The sequence below is a fragment of the Mastigoproctus giganteus genome, chromosome 1 (assembly GCF_048544385.1).
Source record: "Mastigoproctus giganteus isolate SK-2022 chromosome 1, ASM4854438v1, whole genome shotgun sequence".
Lineage (NCBI taxonomy): Eukaryota > Metazoa > Arthropoda > Arachnida > Uropygi > Thelyphonidae > Mastigoproctus > Mastigoproctus giganteus.
In genome coordinates this window covers 94,973,889-94,994,750 of record NC_143575.1, presented here as the reverse complement: position 1 = coordinate 94,994,750, position 20,862 = coordinate 94,973,889, and the positions used below count along the sequence as shown (strand labels likewise).

At 36.7% G+C, this 20,862-nt stretch overlaps 1 protein-coding gene across 1 annotated transcript in view; it reads left to right on the top strand.

The window, feature by feature from the left end:
* Positions 1-13,975, top strand: part of LOC150091011 (BMP and activin membrane-bound inhibitor homolog) — a 29,846-nt gene extending 15,871 nt beyond the window's left edge. The window contains exons 2-3 of the mRNA XM_090373841.1: positions 9,380-9,655; positions 13,381-13,975. Of these exons, the coding sequence (XP_090229967.1) occupies positions 9,380-9,655; positions 13,381-13,772 (668 nt within the window). The 3' untranslated portion in view covers positions 13,773-13,975. The remainder of the gene's footprint in view (positions 1-9,379; positions 9,656-13,380) is intronic.
* The last annotated feature ends 6,887 nt before the right edge of the window (positions 13,976-20,862 follow it).

Here is a 20,862-nt window from a genome sequence, read left to right as displayed (position 1 = left end):
GCAAACACGCGATTTCTAAATATTGTTTCCACTAAATATATCTTCGAATTTAGGTATTGTACGTCCGAATTCTTTAGAGGTACACGATGAAGCCCCTTTATTTACACTGGAAATTCTAATCTTTCTTTGAAAGACTTCACAATATCTATTAAATTTTCTTGTTGTGCGTACTTTATTTTAGGGTAATTTCAAATAGGAAGATTGGTATTAGGAAAGATACAAATTAAAAACTCCCTAAATACAAAAATAAGGAAAAAAATGAAACTCTTGTGTCACATTATTTCCTTAAAGTCTGCTGGAAACATCGAGTGCATTCTCTGGACAACGCCCATTCTCATAGTGCTCGTTCCACTATAAAAATGATCTTTTAATGCCCAAGCCTTTCTTTTTTATATGGCAAAGTAGTCTTTTTATTGTCCACTTTGGAATTATGGTTTCTTGATGGGAAATTTTAGTTGCTATTAGAATTAAGAGGTTCTGTCCATTCTCTAGAGATGATACGAGAAGTTGAGTTTACTCACTGGCGGATATCGCAAATAAGGACTCTATGAGCAATAGCAGTAACAGAATTCTAAGAAAAATTTGGACAAATTCAACTTGTCCCTAATTCTTCAATTTAGAAATTATAAGGTAGTGACGTTGTTCTGCCCTCGTGAGTAACGAAAAGCCAGTTGAAATCCTTTCAATGACTAGAGGAATGGGCCATTATCACAATGTGGCTGAATTAGTCGGTCTCAGTCGAGAGTAGCATGGTTTTTCCTCCAGCAAAAAGAAAATCGACCACAGAAACATACGAAAGAAAAAAAAGAAAAAAAAAAAAAACACCAAGAACAAGAAGTTGATTGGTTGTTTACAGTAGGGGCATCAGCAACTTAGGCCATATTGCTCCATATATGACATGTCTGTAAATTGCGTGTGTTCGTGGTCGTTTTTCTGAACGAAAAACCCAAGTTTCCGGGAGGGAAAACCACGCGATTCGCCTAAGACCAACTGACTCGACTACGTTGTGAAAAAAAAGGCCCATAAAAATTCCACGTGTCATTTAAAGGGATCCAAATTCATGTCTTTTCCACCTGGTGTGCGGAAGACCACGATTATACCCATTATGCTACCCGCGAGGATCGGTAGTGACTAACGTAAGTCTTGTTTATAAATGAATCCACATTAGCATCATAAATTAGATGGAAGGTTATAAATCCGTTGGAATGTAGTGTTAAAGTTGACGGTTAAAAGATTCTCCATTAACTTTAGACAGGACTGGAATAAGAGCTGCAGGACAACTGGTACTAGTATACTACTGGGTGACGAATTAGGAGCCAGAAAGGAACAACATTTTTATCTCTATCTATAATTTTGATATTTTTTGTAGATTTATTCTTTGCCGATGGAAATCAGACCAAACATTTTCCCTGAAATAATTCTCCTCTTTCCTCTGAATAATTCTCCCATTGAGTTTTTTCATGAAATGAAAGCTTCGAATGCTTATTCAAGTTTTCTGAACCATCCTGTGCATCAAGATTTATGACCAGAGTGAAGGTGTAAGTGGAGGATTTGGTTGCAGCAGAGCAACTAGACTTTGTCAACATTCATTCTGCATTTATATCCTAACGTAAATATTATTGCCTATAGTTAGAATGACACTGATATTTATCAGCGTGACATGCGCACTTTTAAAGCATTTTATGGTTGATCAAACAGAAATAGCGTAAGTACTGGACTACAAGAAAAAGATCTACTTTATGAAAAGAATGTTGACGACTGCCCTAAGACTCTAGTCTCCCCAGAAATTATCCCACTAAATGCGATAATATATGAAAGAAACTGAAGACATTGTAGTTGTATCAAACAAGGAAATTGAATACAAGAAATCAGATATGCTTCAACGTAATTATGCGATATACTTTCGATGTTTTACAAGTCATAAATGAGATAAAGCGGAAGTTTATTAATAAAAAAAAAAAAAACTGCAATTTAAAAATAAACAAAATCCTACCTTGTTCTATTTTTCTGCGAATTCAGCTTTTCGATTTATTACTTCTTGAGGACTTTCACATTCATGGACTCGTAATTATTCTTCTTTATATTCAAGAATATGTTCTCATGCCACCAAAGCTAGAACGATAAAATATCAACTTAGAAACAAATCACCATAGAAACGAATAAACGCAAATTCTAGAATTATTTGAGCGATAGTCATGAGGGTTTGATTACCATGCCTCGTTATACACAACTAATTCTTTTGGGTGTTATTATTTCGTTTGCATATTTATATTCTCGGTTGTCATATTGAGATAAATCAAGCCCAAAACTCTACCACCGATCACAGTAAAGGAAGCCTCATGCCAACATGCACGGCTATTTGGTCTTCTGACACATACTTCAAGCACTGAGTCCACCGATGGTTGAAGAGAATCGGAAGAAGGCGCCTCACCATCTCACGTGCTATCCTTCGTATTAACCTGGGCACAATCTCATGGAAACAGCAGGAAACCTGTATCACGGCAAAGTTCCTAACGGGGAGGATCTCTTCAGCAAACATCTCGGATTTTGTTGTCACTCGTCATAAAGGAAGTGATATTCTATTAAAAAGCAACTTGAGAATCCAAACGAGACTAGACCATATTCTTAAGTTTTTTTTTTAATAAAAATTGATGCAGAGACTCAGAATTTATTGGAAGCAAATCCTAATGGAGATGAGATCTACTCCACTTTAGAGATTTAACTGTTTACTGGTAAGAACGGTTGCGTGTATGGCACACAAACATTTTATATATTTTTTTAAACTTATTTTTGGTATACAGAGCGCAAATGGTTCATCATCGCTGTTCTATGTAATATTAATATGACGCGAAACCATTCCAAAGAACTTATTATGAAATAAATATTAATGATTTCTTAATTTCTTGCTAAGATCGTCCGCCGCGTTTTCCATTAAATTTTCAGAGATAAATGGCCAAACCTCATGTTTGCTTACTACCTGACAAGCGATATAACATCACTCAAACATCACCAAAATTTACTCATTAGGAATCACTGTCCTGTTGAGACTCATTAGACATTATCAGACAGATATAATGATGTTATTCGCCTTCTAATGATGTCCACGTGATCACTTTGTTAGCAGTTCGTGAGCGAACTACTGATTGCAGCTTCCCCTCCTACCGCACTAATTAATCACAGTAGTCGCTGGAGTGTGATGGAACTCTAAATCCAGTAACAGTCTCCTTAAAATTCTAATTGGCAACGGATAATTCGAAGATATTTATCCATTTATGTTTTGAATAAAACTTTTACGCTTGCGGTGGATAGAATGCATAATGTCATGGAAATAACGGAGAAACTTTGATAAATAACAGCACTACGAAAGGAAATGATAGGAGAAAGTGGTTAAATATCTGAAATAACAATTAAAATATATTACTTCACTAATTATGAATCCCTTATATGTACCATAAAAAACTGATGTATAGAAAACAACCAAATTCAGGAAATGGTGAGGTGGCTTATCCATCCTTGGAGACCGACGTAACTTAGGATTGACCTGAGAGAAGTATTCACTTCTGGGCGAATTATAAGAATGATTAGTCAATGTCTATTTGAACTACAGAGATTATTCTGCATCATCTTAAAGTCTGAAATTATAATAACTTGCTTCTTGTTCTTATGCCAGTTGTATCTTGAGGCTTTGCTAATAAATACTGGCCGTAACTTTTATCAATCCTCACTTCCATCTTTTTGAGTTCCGATGGTTCTACTGCATCTTTCTTAACCAATTAGAACACGAATCTCGATACCAGCAAGTCTTCTAGAATTTATGGTTTCTTATTCTTGAGCTCAGAGTTAAGTATTGCTTTCTGTCGCCTTAATATGCTTTTTTATTCCATTGGTGCTTGCCCTCCTGATGCATAGGAATCTTCCTATATTCAACTTATTACAAAGAAGGGAGACAAATACTTGAGATCCAGTTATCGTTTTTTTTGCCTTTACTTGTACAATTTTACAGTTAAAGGAAAATAATGTTGTTGTTGTTGTTGTTGTTTTGGGTTTTCAGAGCATCGGCGACTATGCTATATTGCTGTGTGTATATTATCTGTAAATTGCATGTGTTCTGATGTCGATTTTCTGTTTACTAGACGAAAAACCCTTGTTTCCGGGAGAAAAAACCCTTGTTTCCGGGAGAAAAAACCACGATACCCTGACCTGAGACCGAATAACTCAGCCACGTTGTGAAAAAGGCCTATAAAAATTCCTCCCGTTATCAACGGGACTCGAATTCAGGTCTTTTCCACCCGGTGTGGGGAAGACAGCGCTTCTACAAACTGTTACCCACGAGGGCAAAAGAAAAAAGCTATAAAGGTTGTCACAAAGATGGATTCCATCATTTCAGATCCATATCGGCTATTTTATTAATCTCATCGCCCATGAACAAATTCGTGAATCTGGGTTGAGAAATCAATCTGTGTTCTAAACCAGGGCTTTTTAAAGGGGCAGGTGGGTACAACTATGCATAAATCAATATCTAAATGATTTTAATAAAGAATCGAACCATTCACATACATGCTCAGTGTTTTCAAATTAAGACAACGCGATATCTTCCCCCCAAGCTACAGAATGTCTCAACACATTCCTGAAAGGGATATCTCGACAGGCTCCTGGAAATACTTTGATTGGCGCCGTACTGAGCATCCCTCTTTTAGACATTTCAAAGACATCTGATCGAGTCGACCTTAGGGAATGCTAAAGGGGAACTTCCATGTTATAAAATCTTGCACTTTTTTGATTTTTAAATTGCTAGACGCTTTGCTCTGGACATTCACTGATATATAATGACGGGCTGATATTTATTGTTGCTGACTACAACTCAGATTCTCAGTGAATTTTGACCGATGATATCAATATCTAATCAATATAAATGAATCTCTAATGGATCGTGGGAAAAATTAAGTTAATCTCTAAACCCAATACTTCTATACCAGATATTCAGATTTAACACCGTGATAAAATTTTTCTACTTAGAATAATCTTAATTCTCACTTCTTGACACACAATCATTCCACTTTCGCTTTAGCGGTCATAACACTTAAAGTTTTAAAAATTATTTTCCTTCTGAGCAGCTGTTACCTCTATACAAATCTGAAGTCTGACCTATCAGGTTCGCGAATGTGTGGATGCTTCCAAAACCTCTCTAATAATCCTTCCCATTTATTCTGATAAGGTTAATCAATGCTTAACCTTATGATCCATATTGGAATTATGATCCTTATCGAAGATTTCTGGACTTGCTCCCACAGAAACGTTTGGTTTCTGATGAACCCTTCTCTGTAGATTTAAAGGGCCATGTTCTTCTGAATTGACAAACCTTATTCTGTGAATTTTCTTCTAAACCAGAGGGAAGGCATGCAGAAAGTATCTGAAGGCTGAACTCTAAACTTGTTAGATTAACTTATGTTGTTTTTCATCCAGGTCCTCTAATTTTATTCATTAGAACACTCCCTCTCTCTGAACCCTAAGATATATTCTGTATTTCCAGAACAATTACGGCCTAGAGAAATCCAAGTCCAGTATCAACAAATTTCTTCTTACTTCTCAGTTCTTACACTATAAATTCCAAAATCTCATCCTTGCTATTAACATATAAAAACGCTTCAGTAAATATGTGTGGAAATAATTAATTGCCAACTAGCTTTATTTTCTATCAGCAGCTTGAAATTAAAAAATGGCCAAAATTAATTAGGGATTACCTTAACAGGGTAAACATGTCTCGAGCGACTAAACCCGCACCTTTGAGGTAGCATTGGTGTGTTGTGTTTTGTGCTAGAAAGGAAGCCTTCAGTTAAACAAAACCAAGCCACCCACCTTGATATTTTATGGAATAAATTACATCGCGGTTTGTTCAGTAGTCGTTTCCCGTGATGCTTTTGTCCAGCTGCCAACGGAAACTGAGTTTGTAACCTCAGCAACTGTGGATTAAAGAACCGGATATTACTTGAGTGCGTAAGTTGCCATCTTTGCAGTTTTTAGAACCTAAAAGATTTCTTTGCTGCTATTCTTTCACACCAACGTATATATTTTTTTGTCTTTGTGCGATGTCGATAAGACCGAAAGCGGGCAGGGGCTTAGAGATTGTCGCAACTGTAAAAATCTTTCGCTGATTGATAGAGACTTTCGTTTTATTTATTTTTTTTCCCAAGGTTTACAATGTATTTCAAACAGTCCTCGGACTGTTTTGAAATACATTGTAAACCCGAAAATGTTCTGTCAGTCAAAAGTGATTTTCTCACAGAAACAGCTGAGAGGATTCCAACTTTTAACAAAAAATAATAAAACTGCATATTTAGTGGACCTCAAAAATCGCATATGAAGTCTGTAATAGCGCTCATTTTAACTATTTTGATTTATATAAGCATTATAATTACTTTACAGCTGTTGTTGTTATAGGGTTTTAAGAGCATCAACGACTAAGGCCACATCGCTCCGTGTATATTGGCTGTAAATTGAGTGCGTTCTATGGGCGAATTTCTGTTTGCTTGATGAAAAACCCGAGTTTCCAGGAGAAGAAACCATGCTACCCTCGCCTGAGACTGAGTAACTCGGCCACGTTGTGAAAAAACGTCCATAAAAATTCCTCACGCCGATGAAGGGATTGGAACTCAGGTCTTTTCCACCCGGTGTGGGGAGGATGGCGATTCTACCAACTATGCTACCCACGAGGGCTACTTTACAGTCCACCACTCTAAGTTTTATCACTTTATTTAGGAAAGGTTTGTGTCCATCGCTTAGACACTAATCTTTTCTTTTATCACCATTTTTAAGCATAAAATACATCAGAATTCTTGAAAATAGCCAACACGCAATACGATTTGGTCTCGAAATATTCAAGTAGAAACGTGACTGTAAATTCAGTTAATGACGAATGTAATTAGAAGCCAAAAAAGAAATCTTTCTCCTTTCCTCAAATAAACCAACAAAATCCAAGCCTTTCGAAAACACATCTAGCAAACAGAAAGGTATTTTTTTAATTCCAGCTTTAATTTACAGACATCTAAGTGTGTTATCAGAGAAATTGGATTATCAGAAAAACCTTAAAAGAAAATGCGTTTCCTCCCTCCCCCCAAAACAGCGCGAAGTGTTAGAGGTAACCCAACCTCCGACTAGTTCTCTCCATTCTCTTCCTATCATCACTTGACGAACCACTTCAGGTAGGTGGCGATTTACTTTGATCAATAAAAGGAGAGGTCACGGGGGGAAAGCCAAAGTGTGGTTGCGCGTTGTGAATGTCGCTGGAGTGAGACGATCCATCAACCTTAATTGCTGCTTGTCATCACTTCCCTTTGTTATCTCCGCCTGCTTTGTGTGCTGACTCTCGCACTGTAAAAAAATCTTCTGGTAATCACAATCTCCACTACACGTGCTTCCTATTGGTCTTTGGAGAAGGGAGAAACGTGGACCGCTTAATTAAAACGTTCAGGTTATGCTGATAGTACTATACGTGCGGTACCTTTCTTGGACCGTTCTGCTTATTAGTACGGCGTACTTGCGGCCGAGACGTAAAAGCTATCCTTTTGGAAGATTAAATAACACTTATTTTCATTTCTGTGTACATCTGGGAGTTAGACTGCAATGTGTTGTATTTCTTTATGGCCGCGTGTCTCTAGAGGATGCGGCTGTTGCCGGACTTGGTCCATCATAAGGTTTTCCAATCAATCTTAGTTGACTGAAGTATCAAAGGATTTCGGTTAACGATGATAATCCCAAGAGTGAAGGTTCCGGTTAGTTTTGCCTTTTTTGTTATTTACTCTTAAAGCAGTTTGATAAAGAATGAGGCGAAACCTGATACGCAATGTCTTTTTAGAGTAGTTATGAACGTCATAAAGCTTATCCTAAAACTGGGTAAAAAAGTAGAGAAATAAATGTTTGACGTCTGAATGTGAGCATGACAGTTATGCCAGAAGAAGTGCTAAATATTACTGTAACCGTCAAATTCCAGTTATTGCTGTTTAATGCCCGATGGAAGGAGTTTCTGAAATATCTCAAGACGAGATGCGATTGATAGTACATGCTGCAGATGAATACTCTAAAATCGGCAAGATTAAAAATGTCTTTCTTTTGTCGTTTGTCGAGGTGTCCTCATTCTGGAAATTTTCATAGATGGTGTGGCCATAATCCTTTTGAAACACCAGCCTATCTGATTTCCTTTTAAAGGATATATTTTTTTAAAAATGGAGGTTCAAATCATCCTAATTCGCTGGAAGAGGTCGCAATTTAGAATGCAGTTGTCATAAAATTAATTCTCTGTTTTTACGGCAACGTGGGGTGGGTGAAGAATTTGGTCTGTAAACTAACAATTGCAGATGTGTGGTTGAATGGTGGACGTCTTGAAACAGGTTGAGGTTAGTCGATCAAAATGAAAGTACACTTGGCTCTCTCCTCACGTGTTCTGTAAACCTGGTTTAGTGTTTAGAGTAAGGCTACACCAGGTTTACAGTACATGTGAGGAGAGATCCAAGGATACTTCGGTAGAACTTTCATTTTGATCGATCAACCTAAACCTGTTTCAAGATGTCCACCATTCAGCCAAATATCTGTAATTGTTAGTTTACAGACCAAATTCTTCACTCACCCCACGTAGCAATATAAACAGAGAACTAATATTTATTTCTTCATGGTAGCGATAAATTTATACAGTGCATTCAAAAAGAAATGTAATCCATGGAAAAACTTTCAACACTGATGAAATACATCAGTGTTGAAAGTGATCTTGATTGGCGAACATCTTGAAACAGGTTGAGGTTGGTCGATAAAAATGAAAGTCTACCAAAGTACCCTTGGATCTCTTCACACGTGTACTGTAAGCCTGGTTTGGATCGCGTTGTATATAAATATTAGAGTAATTAAGGGTTGGTTTTTTTGGATTTTTATGCGAAAAACAACTATGGTTATAATGCGCCAGTTATTAAGAGGCGGATACATACTTGTGATCTCAAAAGCTACTTTGTATCTTTGGAGGTTAGTCTAAGAAAAGAAAAGAAAAGCATTTTAATTTGGAAGAGAGATTCGTTTAAGTCTGTGGTAAGTTAAATAAACTGGCCAAAAGTAATTCGTATACTCTTATGTCTAAATGGAGGGAACATGAATGCATTCTACCGAATGTCTGGATTTGCTTCTGCAATATGAAAAAGAAATATGCGTGTAAAGGGTTGAGAAGCATATGAGAACTAGTTTTGAATACGTGTCTTGGAAAGGAATAAAATCACCACCAGCCTGAAGTTTCTTCCCCTCTTCCTTTTGGTAAAAATTGCAATTATCTTAGTTTTTTTCTTTTTGTATACCAAAAAGATGAATTTCAAGCTTCTTTTTTTATCATTTTATCTCTTAACAGCGGACATTCGCTGCTACTGCAATCTTCCAGTCTGTGTCGCTACGGGCTACATGTGTAAATCCGCCATCGGCACGTGCTTCTCGGAGTATTTCGAAGTTTCTAAATCACGCCATGGCTGCATCGAACTGTACGTTCACCGTGACGCAGATGTGTGTGATCCGCATCCGACGAATAAAGGCATCCTGCATTTGGGAAGTGGATGCTGCCACGAAGACATGTGTAACTATGTTAATGGCATAGACTTCACCATCCAGTTGTACAGACTGAACCACACAGGTGAGTAATCTCCACGGGATCCTCTTTTACTTATCCAAAATATGACAATAGATTCTCTTCGAAATTAATAAATTTTAGAATGATAATAAATTTTAGAATGACAATAAATTTTAGAATGATAATCCACAATGACACCATCTACAGCTTTCTGGTAAGTGGAGACTGGCATCTTGCTCCACTGCTCCTGGTAGCTTTCAGCTACCAGGAGCAGTGGAGCAAGATGAAAGCTACCAGGAACAGTGAAATAAATACCAGGAACAGTGAAATAATACCAGGAACAGGAATAGCTGAAAGCTACCAGGAACAGTGGAGCAAGTGGAGTTTTAACGTAAATAATCAGCGATTTTATATCTTAGAATCAGATTGCATTTTATAATATATTATATACCATAAACATTTATAATTTTAATAAATTAAAATTAATTAACAGAGGAAGGTAGATTTTTTATCATATAAGCATCTCTAAAGATAGAACATCCCAACATTAATTTGTTTATATTTTGATACTTAAGTTTTAATTTAAGTGTATTTTCAACTTATATTTAAAAATATTCATTTCTAGTGATCTGAGTTTGTTCATATCTGTCCTAACTATAGAGCGAAAATCTTACAATATATTTGGAGTATTCCCCATAATTTATAAGTTCCCTAAAATCTGTCGAGTTAGCTCAAGTAAAATTTACTTTATATCGCCTGTGTCACAATCAATATTAACTGATGTCTATAACGGATAAGAGCAGCATAAAAGCCAAATCAGTGGCAAGTTATTTTTCATACAGTTAGGCGCAAAATTTAAGGACCATTAAAGGTTTTTACCTGTAGCTTCTCATAGGAGTGGCCTGGATATGGGATAAGCATACCAAAGGAACCTCGTGAGGTACAGAAATGATGAAGGAAACAACAACCGACACAACAACGGAAACAAAACGGTACAGAGGGACTTTATTCAAAAATGGCAACACAGCACTGGCTGCCATGATACAGATGCATCACTGCCAAAGATGGAACAAATGGAAAAGGTGGACCTCAGTAGGAGATATGGCCACCCCCTGATGTCGATGCAGGCTTTGCACCGCCTGTCCATACTTAGAACAATGTTGTTGATAAGTTCTTGCGGTAACATCGTCCATTCCTCTGTCAGCTCCATCTTTAGCTGTTGAACATTTTCTGGTGGGTGTAAACGTGCCGCATGGCGTCTCCCCAGAGCGTTGTTCGATGGGATTTAGATCAAAGGGAATGGGCAGGCCAATCCATACGAACAATGTCCTCACTTTCCAAAAGCATAGCAACAGCTGCAGTGCGATGGGGTGTGGCGTTATCATCCATAAACACGAACTCGGGGTCAATGACACCTCGGAACAGACACACACGGGGAAGGATTACCTCAGTAGTGTGCACCGGTTACAGTACCGCCTTCCAGTATGTGGAGTTATGTATGTCCACCCAAGATAACGCCTCCCCAAACGAGAACACCTCGACAGCCATATCGACCCCTTTCAGTGATGTTTGCGGGGTGATACCGTATGCCAACCTCTCTCCAGATTAGCTGACGTCCACAATCGCTGCTGAGACAGAATCTACTCTCATCAATAAAGAGTACCTTAAGTAAAGATTTTGTGGCTGTAACCTTTAGAAATAGTGTTGGTCCTTAAGTTTTGCACACCAGTGTACAAAAAAAATCCACTCCTAATTTATTAGCACACCAGAACCGGTAAAAGAAATATATAGTATAATATAAGATATACACAACAATCTGACAATTGACTTACTGTGTTATAATAGCTTTAAAATTTTTCAATTACTAAAAGTAATTTGTATCATTCTTTTCTTTTGTTTGTTTGTTACAGTTCAAAAATTTAAAATTTATATTCTTCGTGAGGGCTCTAGGGCATGATATATTGTTTCAAGAGTACTTCTTGAAAGCATTCAACAAACCGGTTTGCCAGATAGCTTAGGGAGTGAGAAATACTAGAATAGTTTTCCCCTCTGCCTTTAGACAGGTTAGGAAACAAAATTAATACAATCCTATTGCATAACTACACCGATTGGCCACTTTATTAGGTATACCTAACTAATGGAGCGTAGCTCCCCCTCCAGCAGTCCGGATTCGTCGTGACATGGACCCAACGAGGATGCTGGCCCATGGTGACTCAACTGAGTTGTAAATAGAGTTGTAAATAGGATCACTGCAGATCTCTACTCCCAAGAGCTCATTCCAACTTGCTCAATTGGATTGAGACCGGGTTTGGTTATTTAGTGTTTAATAGCGCATTGTCAACTAACACCATAACGAGCAAAGTCATGGTAATAAAAAACACATGAAAAATATATATGGTAACCTCTAACAGGTTCCACGTCAAAAAACCCCCAGGAAATATGTATCAAAAGCATAAAGTATAATTTCAAATACGCAAGTATAAATTAACGGACTGCAAAAAGATAATGTCAGACTTATTGTCTCTGTCATCTCAAATCAATATACGTGTAAATGGTTCAGCCAGATTAATAAGATGCATAAACATAAATATCGTGCAAAGGTAAAAACGAGACATTCCATAAAAATATAAATAATGCTTAAAACAGTTTGACGGTTCTCACACATCACATCACATAGGTGGGTCATTCGCCCTCAGAAGAAACGAGTGTGTCAGATGACTATGACCTATACGGAGCCGAGCAAGAACAATTTCCCCTCTTCGGACTGCGTAGATTGGACTGCCATTGCCTGATTACAAGCTTAATCTCTTATAGTTCATTTGTGGCCTGTCTATGTCAAAAATCTTGCCACTGGGAATATAATTTGGCGCATATTGTTTTCCTGTAGGCTGGTTGGGGACCGACAGACGACGGTTATCCAGGAAAACGGCTGACTTGGCATCGGTATCAGGCGATTCATTTCCACTGATCTGAATTTGGCTTGGGACCCAGCAAAGGCGGATGTGAAAATCGAATACCGAATTTTGGATAGGATTGGACGAGGATTACACGTCATCGATAATAAAGCCCGTAATAAACACGACGAGCCAGCATATATCATATATCTTTGGTAAACGCTATCTTTAATGTGATCAAAGGCTATTTCCAATGCATGCAACTCTGCGGTATAAATGCTGGTTTCTTTTTTTTTTTGGAATCTTGTTGGATGTTTTGTCTGGGAGGACAACAGCTGATCCTACAGGATGGGTCCACGGACTCATGTTCTTTCTCTCATATTCTGGCTCTCCCATCAGCTTGAAACAGCAGGAACTGGAATTCGTCAGACCACGCAGAGTTACTTCCAATCCATCATAGTTTAGTGTTGGTGTTCCAGAGCCCATTTTAACCGTACCGCGCCCTGGTGGTAATAAATGGATTAAAAAATTAATCGAAATACGCAGATACAGATGTGTTAAATGCTATTATTGCTATATTCTATTTAATAACTACGTTGTGAATAAATGCCGCTTTTGATGGCCTGAAAAAGTACATCTAAATGGTATGCTATGTACCATTTAAATTTCCACAAAATTTCGCTTGGTTCCACGCATGTTGTTTAGTTCCAGCCAAAGACAGACATTTACTGAAGTAAAAGAATTAATTGTGCGAAATTCATATTTTAGTTGTTTAAAATAGAGTATGAACAACGACTCTCATTTACCACTTAAGAACTTATTCATTAATGAGTTTTATGCCTTTACTATTGATTTTATCAACCATAAACTTATCGCAGCTTTCTTTCCTTTTAGGTTTATATCGAAGCGCAGAAAACCACCGTCTTTTCCCTTTCGTTCCTCCATCCCATAGTGCAGTACTTGAACAGCATCTGTGGTTTAGAGCAGCCGTCATTGCTGTCCCAATCGCTGGAAGTTTTATTTTAATTATGCTAATCTTTGTGGCCGTGCGCATGCTTCGCGAGGATACCAAAAGACAAAGAAGGATACTCGAACTTCGCCGACAGAGGGAGTTCAAAACTCAGTGGCTGTTAAACGAAAGCATGCCTTATTTCGAGAAGAAATTAACTGATGTGAAATTCAGTGAACTCGACGATCATCCCAGCTTCTACAGGAACATTACCATAGCTTTGTCAACAGAAACAGCCAGCACAGAGTCCAAAGACAAATATTTCGTTTTTGTGTGACCTCGTCTAAAGACCAAACACTGTATATTACATCTCTCAGGAAAGGAAACACCGGATTATGATAAATTTCATCACCAGATGGAGCCATGGAGCTAATCGTAATTTCGTCCACCCAATATATTTTAATGGTGTAAATTTATTATATGCAAATTGGTTGTTTGTGTTTCGCTTGTATTATAATACTAACACTAAACCGAATCTGATCAATGCCATTATTATTGTTTTAAGTTTGAACGAAGGTTTGAATTTTTATAGCATCTTTCAGAAGTAATTCAATGGTGGATTGTACCGATTGCAGGTTTTGTAATATGTGTACAGAAAATCGAAATTTGAATCTTTCATATTACTAAGACTCCATGTTTTCGGCTTTTAATTTATTATGGTATATGGCGATTGTTTAAAATATTCAAAATACACCTGATCGACTCACTGGTTAAGTACCGAAATAGAAATCCATTTTACTTCCTGATATTTCAAAAACATGCATAATAAAATCGAACAATGCGATTTGTAATAACCGGAAATGAAATCATAAGTTCTTATCGATTTATGTTGAATTTTCTCACTAGATGGGGCGACTAATATCACGATAATTCAACAAAGTCTAATCATTGAATGGTTGGTGAAATTCGAGAATGTCAGCGTTATTTGGGATATCCTTTTGTGACTATCACTTAGAAAACATCGTTTAAAATGAATGAAAAAAGCGTGTAGCTTATTTTCAAAATGAGCCAACAAATTCGATCTTACCAACTGCAAAGAATTTTCAAATGCACAAGAACATTATATGTAATTTTATACATATTATAATAACGTGTTGTCCCATAGAGAAAACGTTATCGGCTGATCCTTAAGGATCTTGATTTTTATTATTAGTGACACATTCTGCACTCCGCTGAATAATCACGATATCGGAGAGCAAATAACCGATGTCGGAGAATAAGATGACCTTTCTCCAATCGATGGTAATGCCTTTTAATGCCTACAAAACTGACAGGAAATATGTCACGCATAAGTCCATACTTCTAATTAAAATCTCATCATTCCAGAGTGAGAGTTCACTTGCGCATCTTGAGAGGAGAGAGTTTCTTTAATAAGTAATATCCTACTATTTGACAGAAAAGATGCTAAGTCATCTTTTCTTTTAGAAGTCTTTAAAATTTTCTTAAAAGTTGAATACGCAATTTACTGCTTATATTTTTCCTTTTTTTGGATTCCTAGTTTTTTGACTTTTTCCATCCTGACCATAAAATATTCAGTACTTCTTCCATATTTGTAAATGTCACTGTCTTGAAGAAGTTACTACAGAAGCAGACAGACGACCAGAACTTGTGTTTATAATCGTAGATGTATTATTGTACAAAGTGTAAGAAATATCACCTTGAATTTGTATAGATTCTTACTTTCTTTTCCTGTGTGCTCCTGTATTTATTAATATTGTGGATTATACAATATTTTCTTTAAATCAAAAAAAAAATCATGATGCTATTTATTACAGAAATAAAACGATTCTATAATACTTGTGGATTTTCTTTATTAAAACTGTAAAGAGGATGGAAAAGTAGAACTTACGTTTAGGATTTTCTCTTAGTAACACGCACTGAATATAAATATTTGTAATTAATTATATTTTCACATTTTGTATTATAATTAATACAACCTGTATTAACCTGTATTTTTTGTTTCAAATGATTATTACCCTGTACTATCACTTGGTCCTTTATTAAGGGTTTTTTCTTAATAAGTTAGTCCTTCTTGAAGTTCCTGAATACTGTTCTTATCTGACATACAGAGACAAGCGATTTGAAATTGTGATTGCAAATAATGTTTGGATAAGAAAAAAAAATAGAACAAGAGTCAAAAGGGAGTTGAGATTACAATTTGTTAATTTGTATCAGTGGCAGTTTTCTTGATCATCAATCACGGCAGACCTTCAGCGTGACAGATGCCCTCTACTTGTCTAAGAGATGACCCTTTCAGATGTAAAATGCCAGCTTCACCTTTTAGGAATTCATCAATGGCTGTGTGAGATGTCAAACTGAAGTTACTGCGATCCGCCGTGTACATGACTCTAGATTGAATAACCAACAGTTTTAGTTACCAAAGGCTGTAGGGGAAAGGGGAAAGAAATGCGCAGAAAAATTGAAAATCTTTGCCACCAGCTGGAGTTAAGCTCAACTTATTATGAATACAAAATATAAATAATTAATTTTGCTGTTTTTTTATTTTTCCTGAGAGCTTTATGATAATAATATTTTGTTAAAGAAGAATCGTTTTGCATATTTATTTATTCAGTTTTCTGAGAAGGCCTACTATAAAAGTATATCTGTGATTTTAAATATATCAAAGAACCTCACTATCCTAATTCATCATAAAGGGATAAAAGAAACAAAAAAGCATGTTTAACTTCGAATAATTATTCGTTCGTTATTGCCAATTTCCATTTTTCGGGACCGCTTTGATAGAACGAAGATTGTCCTAAAAATGGGATTGTACTATATTTTGTAACTCAATTTGATTTTTGACAAATTACTGAAATAAATCAAACTGTGGTTTCCAATTTACTTTACAAAGAAAGGAAAAAGAATAGGAATGAATGAGCAGTACTGTCCTGAAGGAGTATCATAGTTTTGTCATTCCTTCGATCAAATCAAAATTGATTTGTTTTGAGATTGACGCTACCATCGTTACTAACGCTCAACATTGGCTTGTGGAACTTGAACCAGATGAGCGATATTTAACATTTTAACAGCTATATCAAAACGCCTCTTGTCATGTAATGCTGGAACTCGGTTTTAACAGTTAAAGCATTTATTTCTTCATTGCCATTGCCAGAATTAGCAGGGTAGCTTGTGGTTTCTACAAGTTCGGTTACTCGAAGGCTATAGCTTGGAAGTATTTGAAATCTCGTTAAAATCATCATTTCCATAGCGAGCAAGCATATTATAATACAGAGAGGAAAGATCATAAGTCTACAGGGAGAGGGAGGCGCGTTATTTCTATGGCGGAAAGTTATTTTAAGTTTGTACCATCACCTTTAATAGAGGGGCGTAAACTTTATGATCGTTGCATAATTTATCTCCTTCTGGAGTAATGCAGGCAATTCTGCTGTTTGAGCATGTTTCGCCCAGAGAAATCCTTATGTTCTGTCCAGTTAATCTTCTTAATGATAACAAATTTATTATCATACCAAGATAAAATAAACTGGAACAGTTAACATGGGGAAATGTTAATTTCTTTAATGAGGTGGAACGTTGGTTGGATTTAATATTATCAGATGGTACCAGTATCAGTTCAAGCGCACTATCCTTTCTGCTCACAAACGAATATTTCTCGATAAACAGTTTGTTTCATATTTGAAAACAACACAGCTGGATGTCACATATAGGCTGTTTGGAAAAGAATTTAATCCAAATTATACGCAATAAACTGACAAGCAATTTTGATGGATCTCATATAGCTACTTGTAAATGTGAGAAGTAATAAATTCCATATAAAACAACATGGTGTAACTGATCGAAGAGTAATAACTGCAACCTATCGATCAAATGCACTATGTCGTTATCTACAGAATGTACTGTAGTCCCTCGCTAATTGCAGGGAGGGGAATGTCTTCCCGAAAAGTACCACGTTTTGCAAAACTGCCCATGACAAGACTAAAATAGAAAACAGGAGTTTAGGGGAAAATAACAAATATGGTATTAAATTTCGTGAAACAAATCCCAGTAAATTTCACTCTCAATTCATGCAGTGAGAACGATAAGGTTCCCAATACGATAAGAAAAACAGATAAGAACAACATGACGTAACACGATATACATATATATATATATAAAATGTTGACTACGCCTTAATTTGATATAGAGAAACACGATCTTCAGTTTTTACAGCGCTATGAAAACAAATTCAAAAAACTTCTGAGGAAACGTGTTAATCTACAAGAGAAAACATACAGAGGCAGGGATAAATCTATGTGACACACTGCATGTACGGTATTGAAGAGCGTGTCACTGAGAAGATAGACCACAGTGGTTCCGAAAACTATGTATCTCGGCATCTTGATGTGCCATAATCTTCGAGTGCGTGCCATAAGGTCAGGAAAATTTCCGTGGAGTTCAACCGCAGCCACTCTTTGGATAGGCATGTGTTTTTGTAAGGGGCACTCCTAGAACGTCAGTTTAACTCCGCCTCGTATCTCTGTGAAGCACAGTACCACTGTAAAAGGGCAAGAAATGTGAAAAGTGTAGGTTTGTGTGTGTATTAGTGTTCTGGCCGCTTGGCTACCCAGAAGCATCGGTCACCTGAGGAGAGGTGATTCTGGGTACTCGTCCACATCACGGGAAGGTGGGCCAGTCCCAATGGAGCGTGTACTGTCTCAATTCGAGACTCTGACCCACCTGATGAACTCAAAAGGTGGGTCAGAGTCTCGAATAGGTGGGCTCTTTGGATGGGTAGCGAATATATCAACTTTTATTTCCAAGTATCAACCTCTTTTGGAAACCACTGTGTAGAGCGTAAACAAACCACTCCATCCGCATACCCCACGACCCATCTTCCCCCAGTCGTGATCTACAGAAGTAGAAGCAAAAATTGTGCAAAAAAGTGGAAGCAAATATAAACAGTGTTCTCCAAAATCCGTGGTTGGAGAGAGATTACTGAGGTATTCCCAGAAATTATTACTCCACCTAATAGTTTAGAAGCCATTACTAAGAATAAACTACAAAAAATGAAGTAGATGGCTTGCTAATTTACTTCGTAAAAAGGCTTGAAATATCTCACGTATTATTTAATATTTTTTTTAACCGAGAGAAGCTGCTTTTACATTACCTAATTATAAAAATGTTAAAACAAACCAAGAAATATCGTGGACTTAAAATCGTGCTAAATTCGAGTGTGGGTATCATTTATAGTTTCACCACATTTTGAACATATATAGCAGTCGCTTTAAACCACTCAATCTGGTTATTAAGAATAAGCACCGAGGCTGCTAAGTAAATGAGGTAAACCCTACTCCATTACGGATTTGGAAGTGAGTTGAGTGTGTTACTTTAACTTAAAGTAACACCCAGTTAATAGCTTAATCATAAATCAATTTTAAATGAGGAACTTTTAAATTTATTTATTAAATATAACAGGAATCTATTATAGGTAATCAAAACTGTTCTTGAATATATGTTCATTTACGATATTGATCCGATATTTCTACTTATAAAGATAAATCGTATATCATTCGGAAAACCTTAGCCAGGAATCGGCTTTATTATATTAACCAGAATGTAACAATTTGATTTTTAAATACAAAATTAATTCATTTATACGTATGAAGGAAGGACTAATTAACATTGTAAATCACGATATTATAAAACAATTGAATGATAACAGTTGAGCGAGTAGTATAAGAGATAAAATCAAATCTAGACGTTTTATTTTTTCCCAACTATTTCTCAATTCTTTTGACATAAAATTTTTGAAATAATATAAATAAGAGAAACTATTAGAGAGAAACCTAGGCCAACCGGCTTTGTTTTTCAATCAAGTCAAATTGTAATGCAGATTTTAAAGTAAAATTGTAATGTATTCTGTAGTAAAATGTTGCTGATAACCAAACTGAACTAAAATTCGAGCGCTTTCTATAAAAGGTACTGCAAATTCTTATTTAAATTTCTTTTTAAAATTAGGTCAACTAATTTCAGATATTTCGTATATTAAACCCCGATAGCAATCGAGATGAGAAAAACACAAAATAATCGGTGATTAAATAGAGTCCTGAAACCCAAAATATGAAAATGCACAAAATATAAAATAAAACTTTAACTGAAATATAATTTATTAGTACTACTTATTAATAAACGTACATCATATTCTCGAGTCTGCATACCGGATATGTTCTGTAAAAGTAATCCTATTAGATAAATGATGCAAGGAAGCAAGCTTTTTATGCATCGTGCAAAAAAAAAAGAAGAAACAATTCCATCGTTCATAGCTTTCCTTTGCCAAAAAGTGCCCGTTCGATTCCGCTTTGAACTTTACCAAATTATCAACCTCGACTACATGGCAGGAATTCATTCCAGTGATCTACTCCACGCTGCGCGAAGGTAAACTTCGTGAGATCAAGCCATATGTTACTCCTGAAAGTTTTGTATTCTGCTACCCGGTTCTTCTCTCCTTTACCAGGGAAATACACTTCCCTCATTCATTTTACTGATTCTCTTAGATCCATATCAAGTTCCCATCAAGACCTCTAGGCGCTGTTCTTCATATAGACATCGATTAGCACTCCCTCACAATTTGGTTTCCCTTCTCTGAACTCTTTCAAGCCTTTTCTGGACCTCCTCTGAATTCTTTCTTCAACTGTGCCATCTAGACCCGAACACAATACTCTAAATACGGTCTCACCATCGTCTTATGCAAAGGAACAATGGCATCCTTTTCATTACTTGGAAAAAGTCCTGTACATCGTATACAAGACAGCATGCGCCTCGCTAGTCACATGACTACGCTGCGTGGCAAATTTCATGTCTGACAGAATCGTAACCCCTAAATCTTTTTCATCCTTGAGCTCGTGGGTAACACAGTTGGTATACTCATCGTTCTATCAAAACCGGATGGAAAAGATCCGGGTTCGAATCCTGTCAATGATCATGGAATTTTTATGGGCCTTTTTCACAACGTGGCTGAGTTAGTCTCAGGCGATGTTTTTCTCTCCCAGAAACTCTGGTTTTTCGTCCAGCAAACAGAAAATCGACAACAGAACGCACGCAGTTAACAGAAATATTATATATGGGCCACTTTTCACCTGTCCCCCAACTTGTAACTAACTCCTGGATTTCTGTTCCCTATGTGCAACTGATCTAATTCATGTTGAAGCAAAATGGCCGGATTCTGGTCTTAGAGCTACTCTTCCTACCTTTAAATCATCACCAAACTTTGACAACTTACCCTGCACGCCTTCGTCAAGGAACGTAAAAGCTCTGATCATCTTTTCAGTAAGGAAAATCTCCAAGAAATACTTCTTTCATGAGAAGACTACTTATCGTAATGCATTTGAAAGTCGAACAAAGGTGGTTTGATATCTTCAGTTATTGATGCC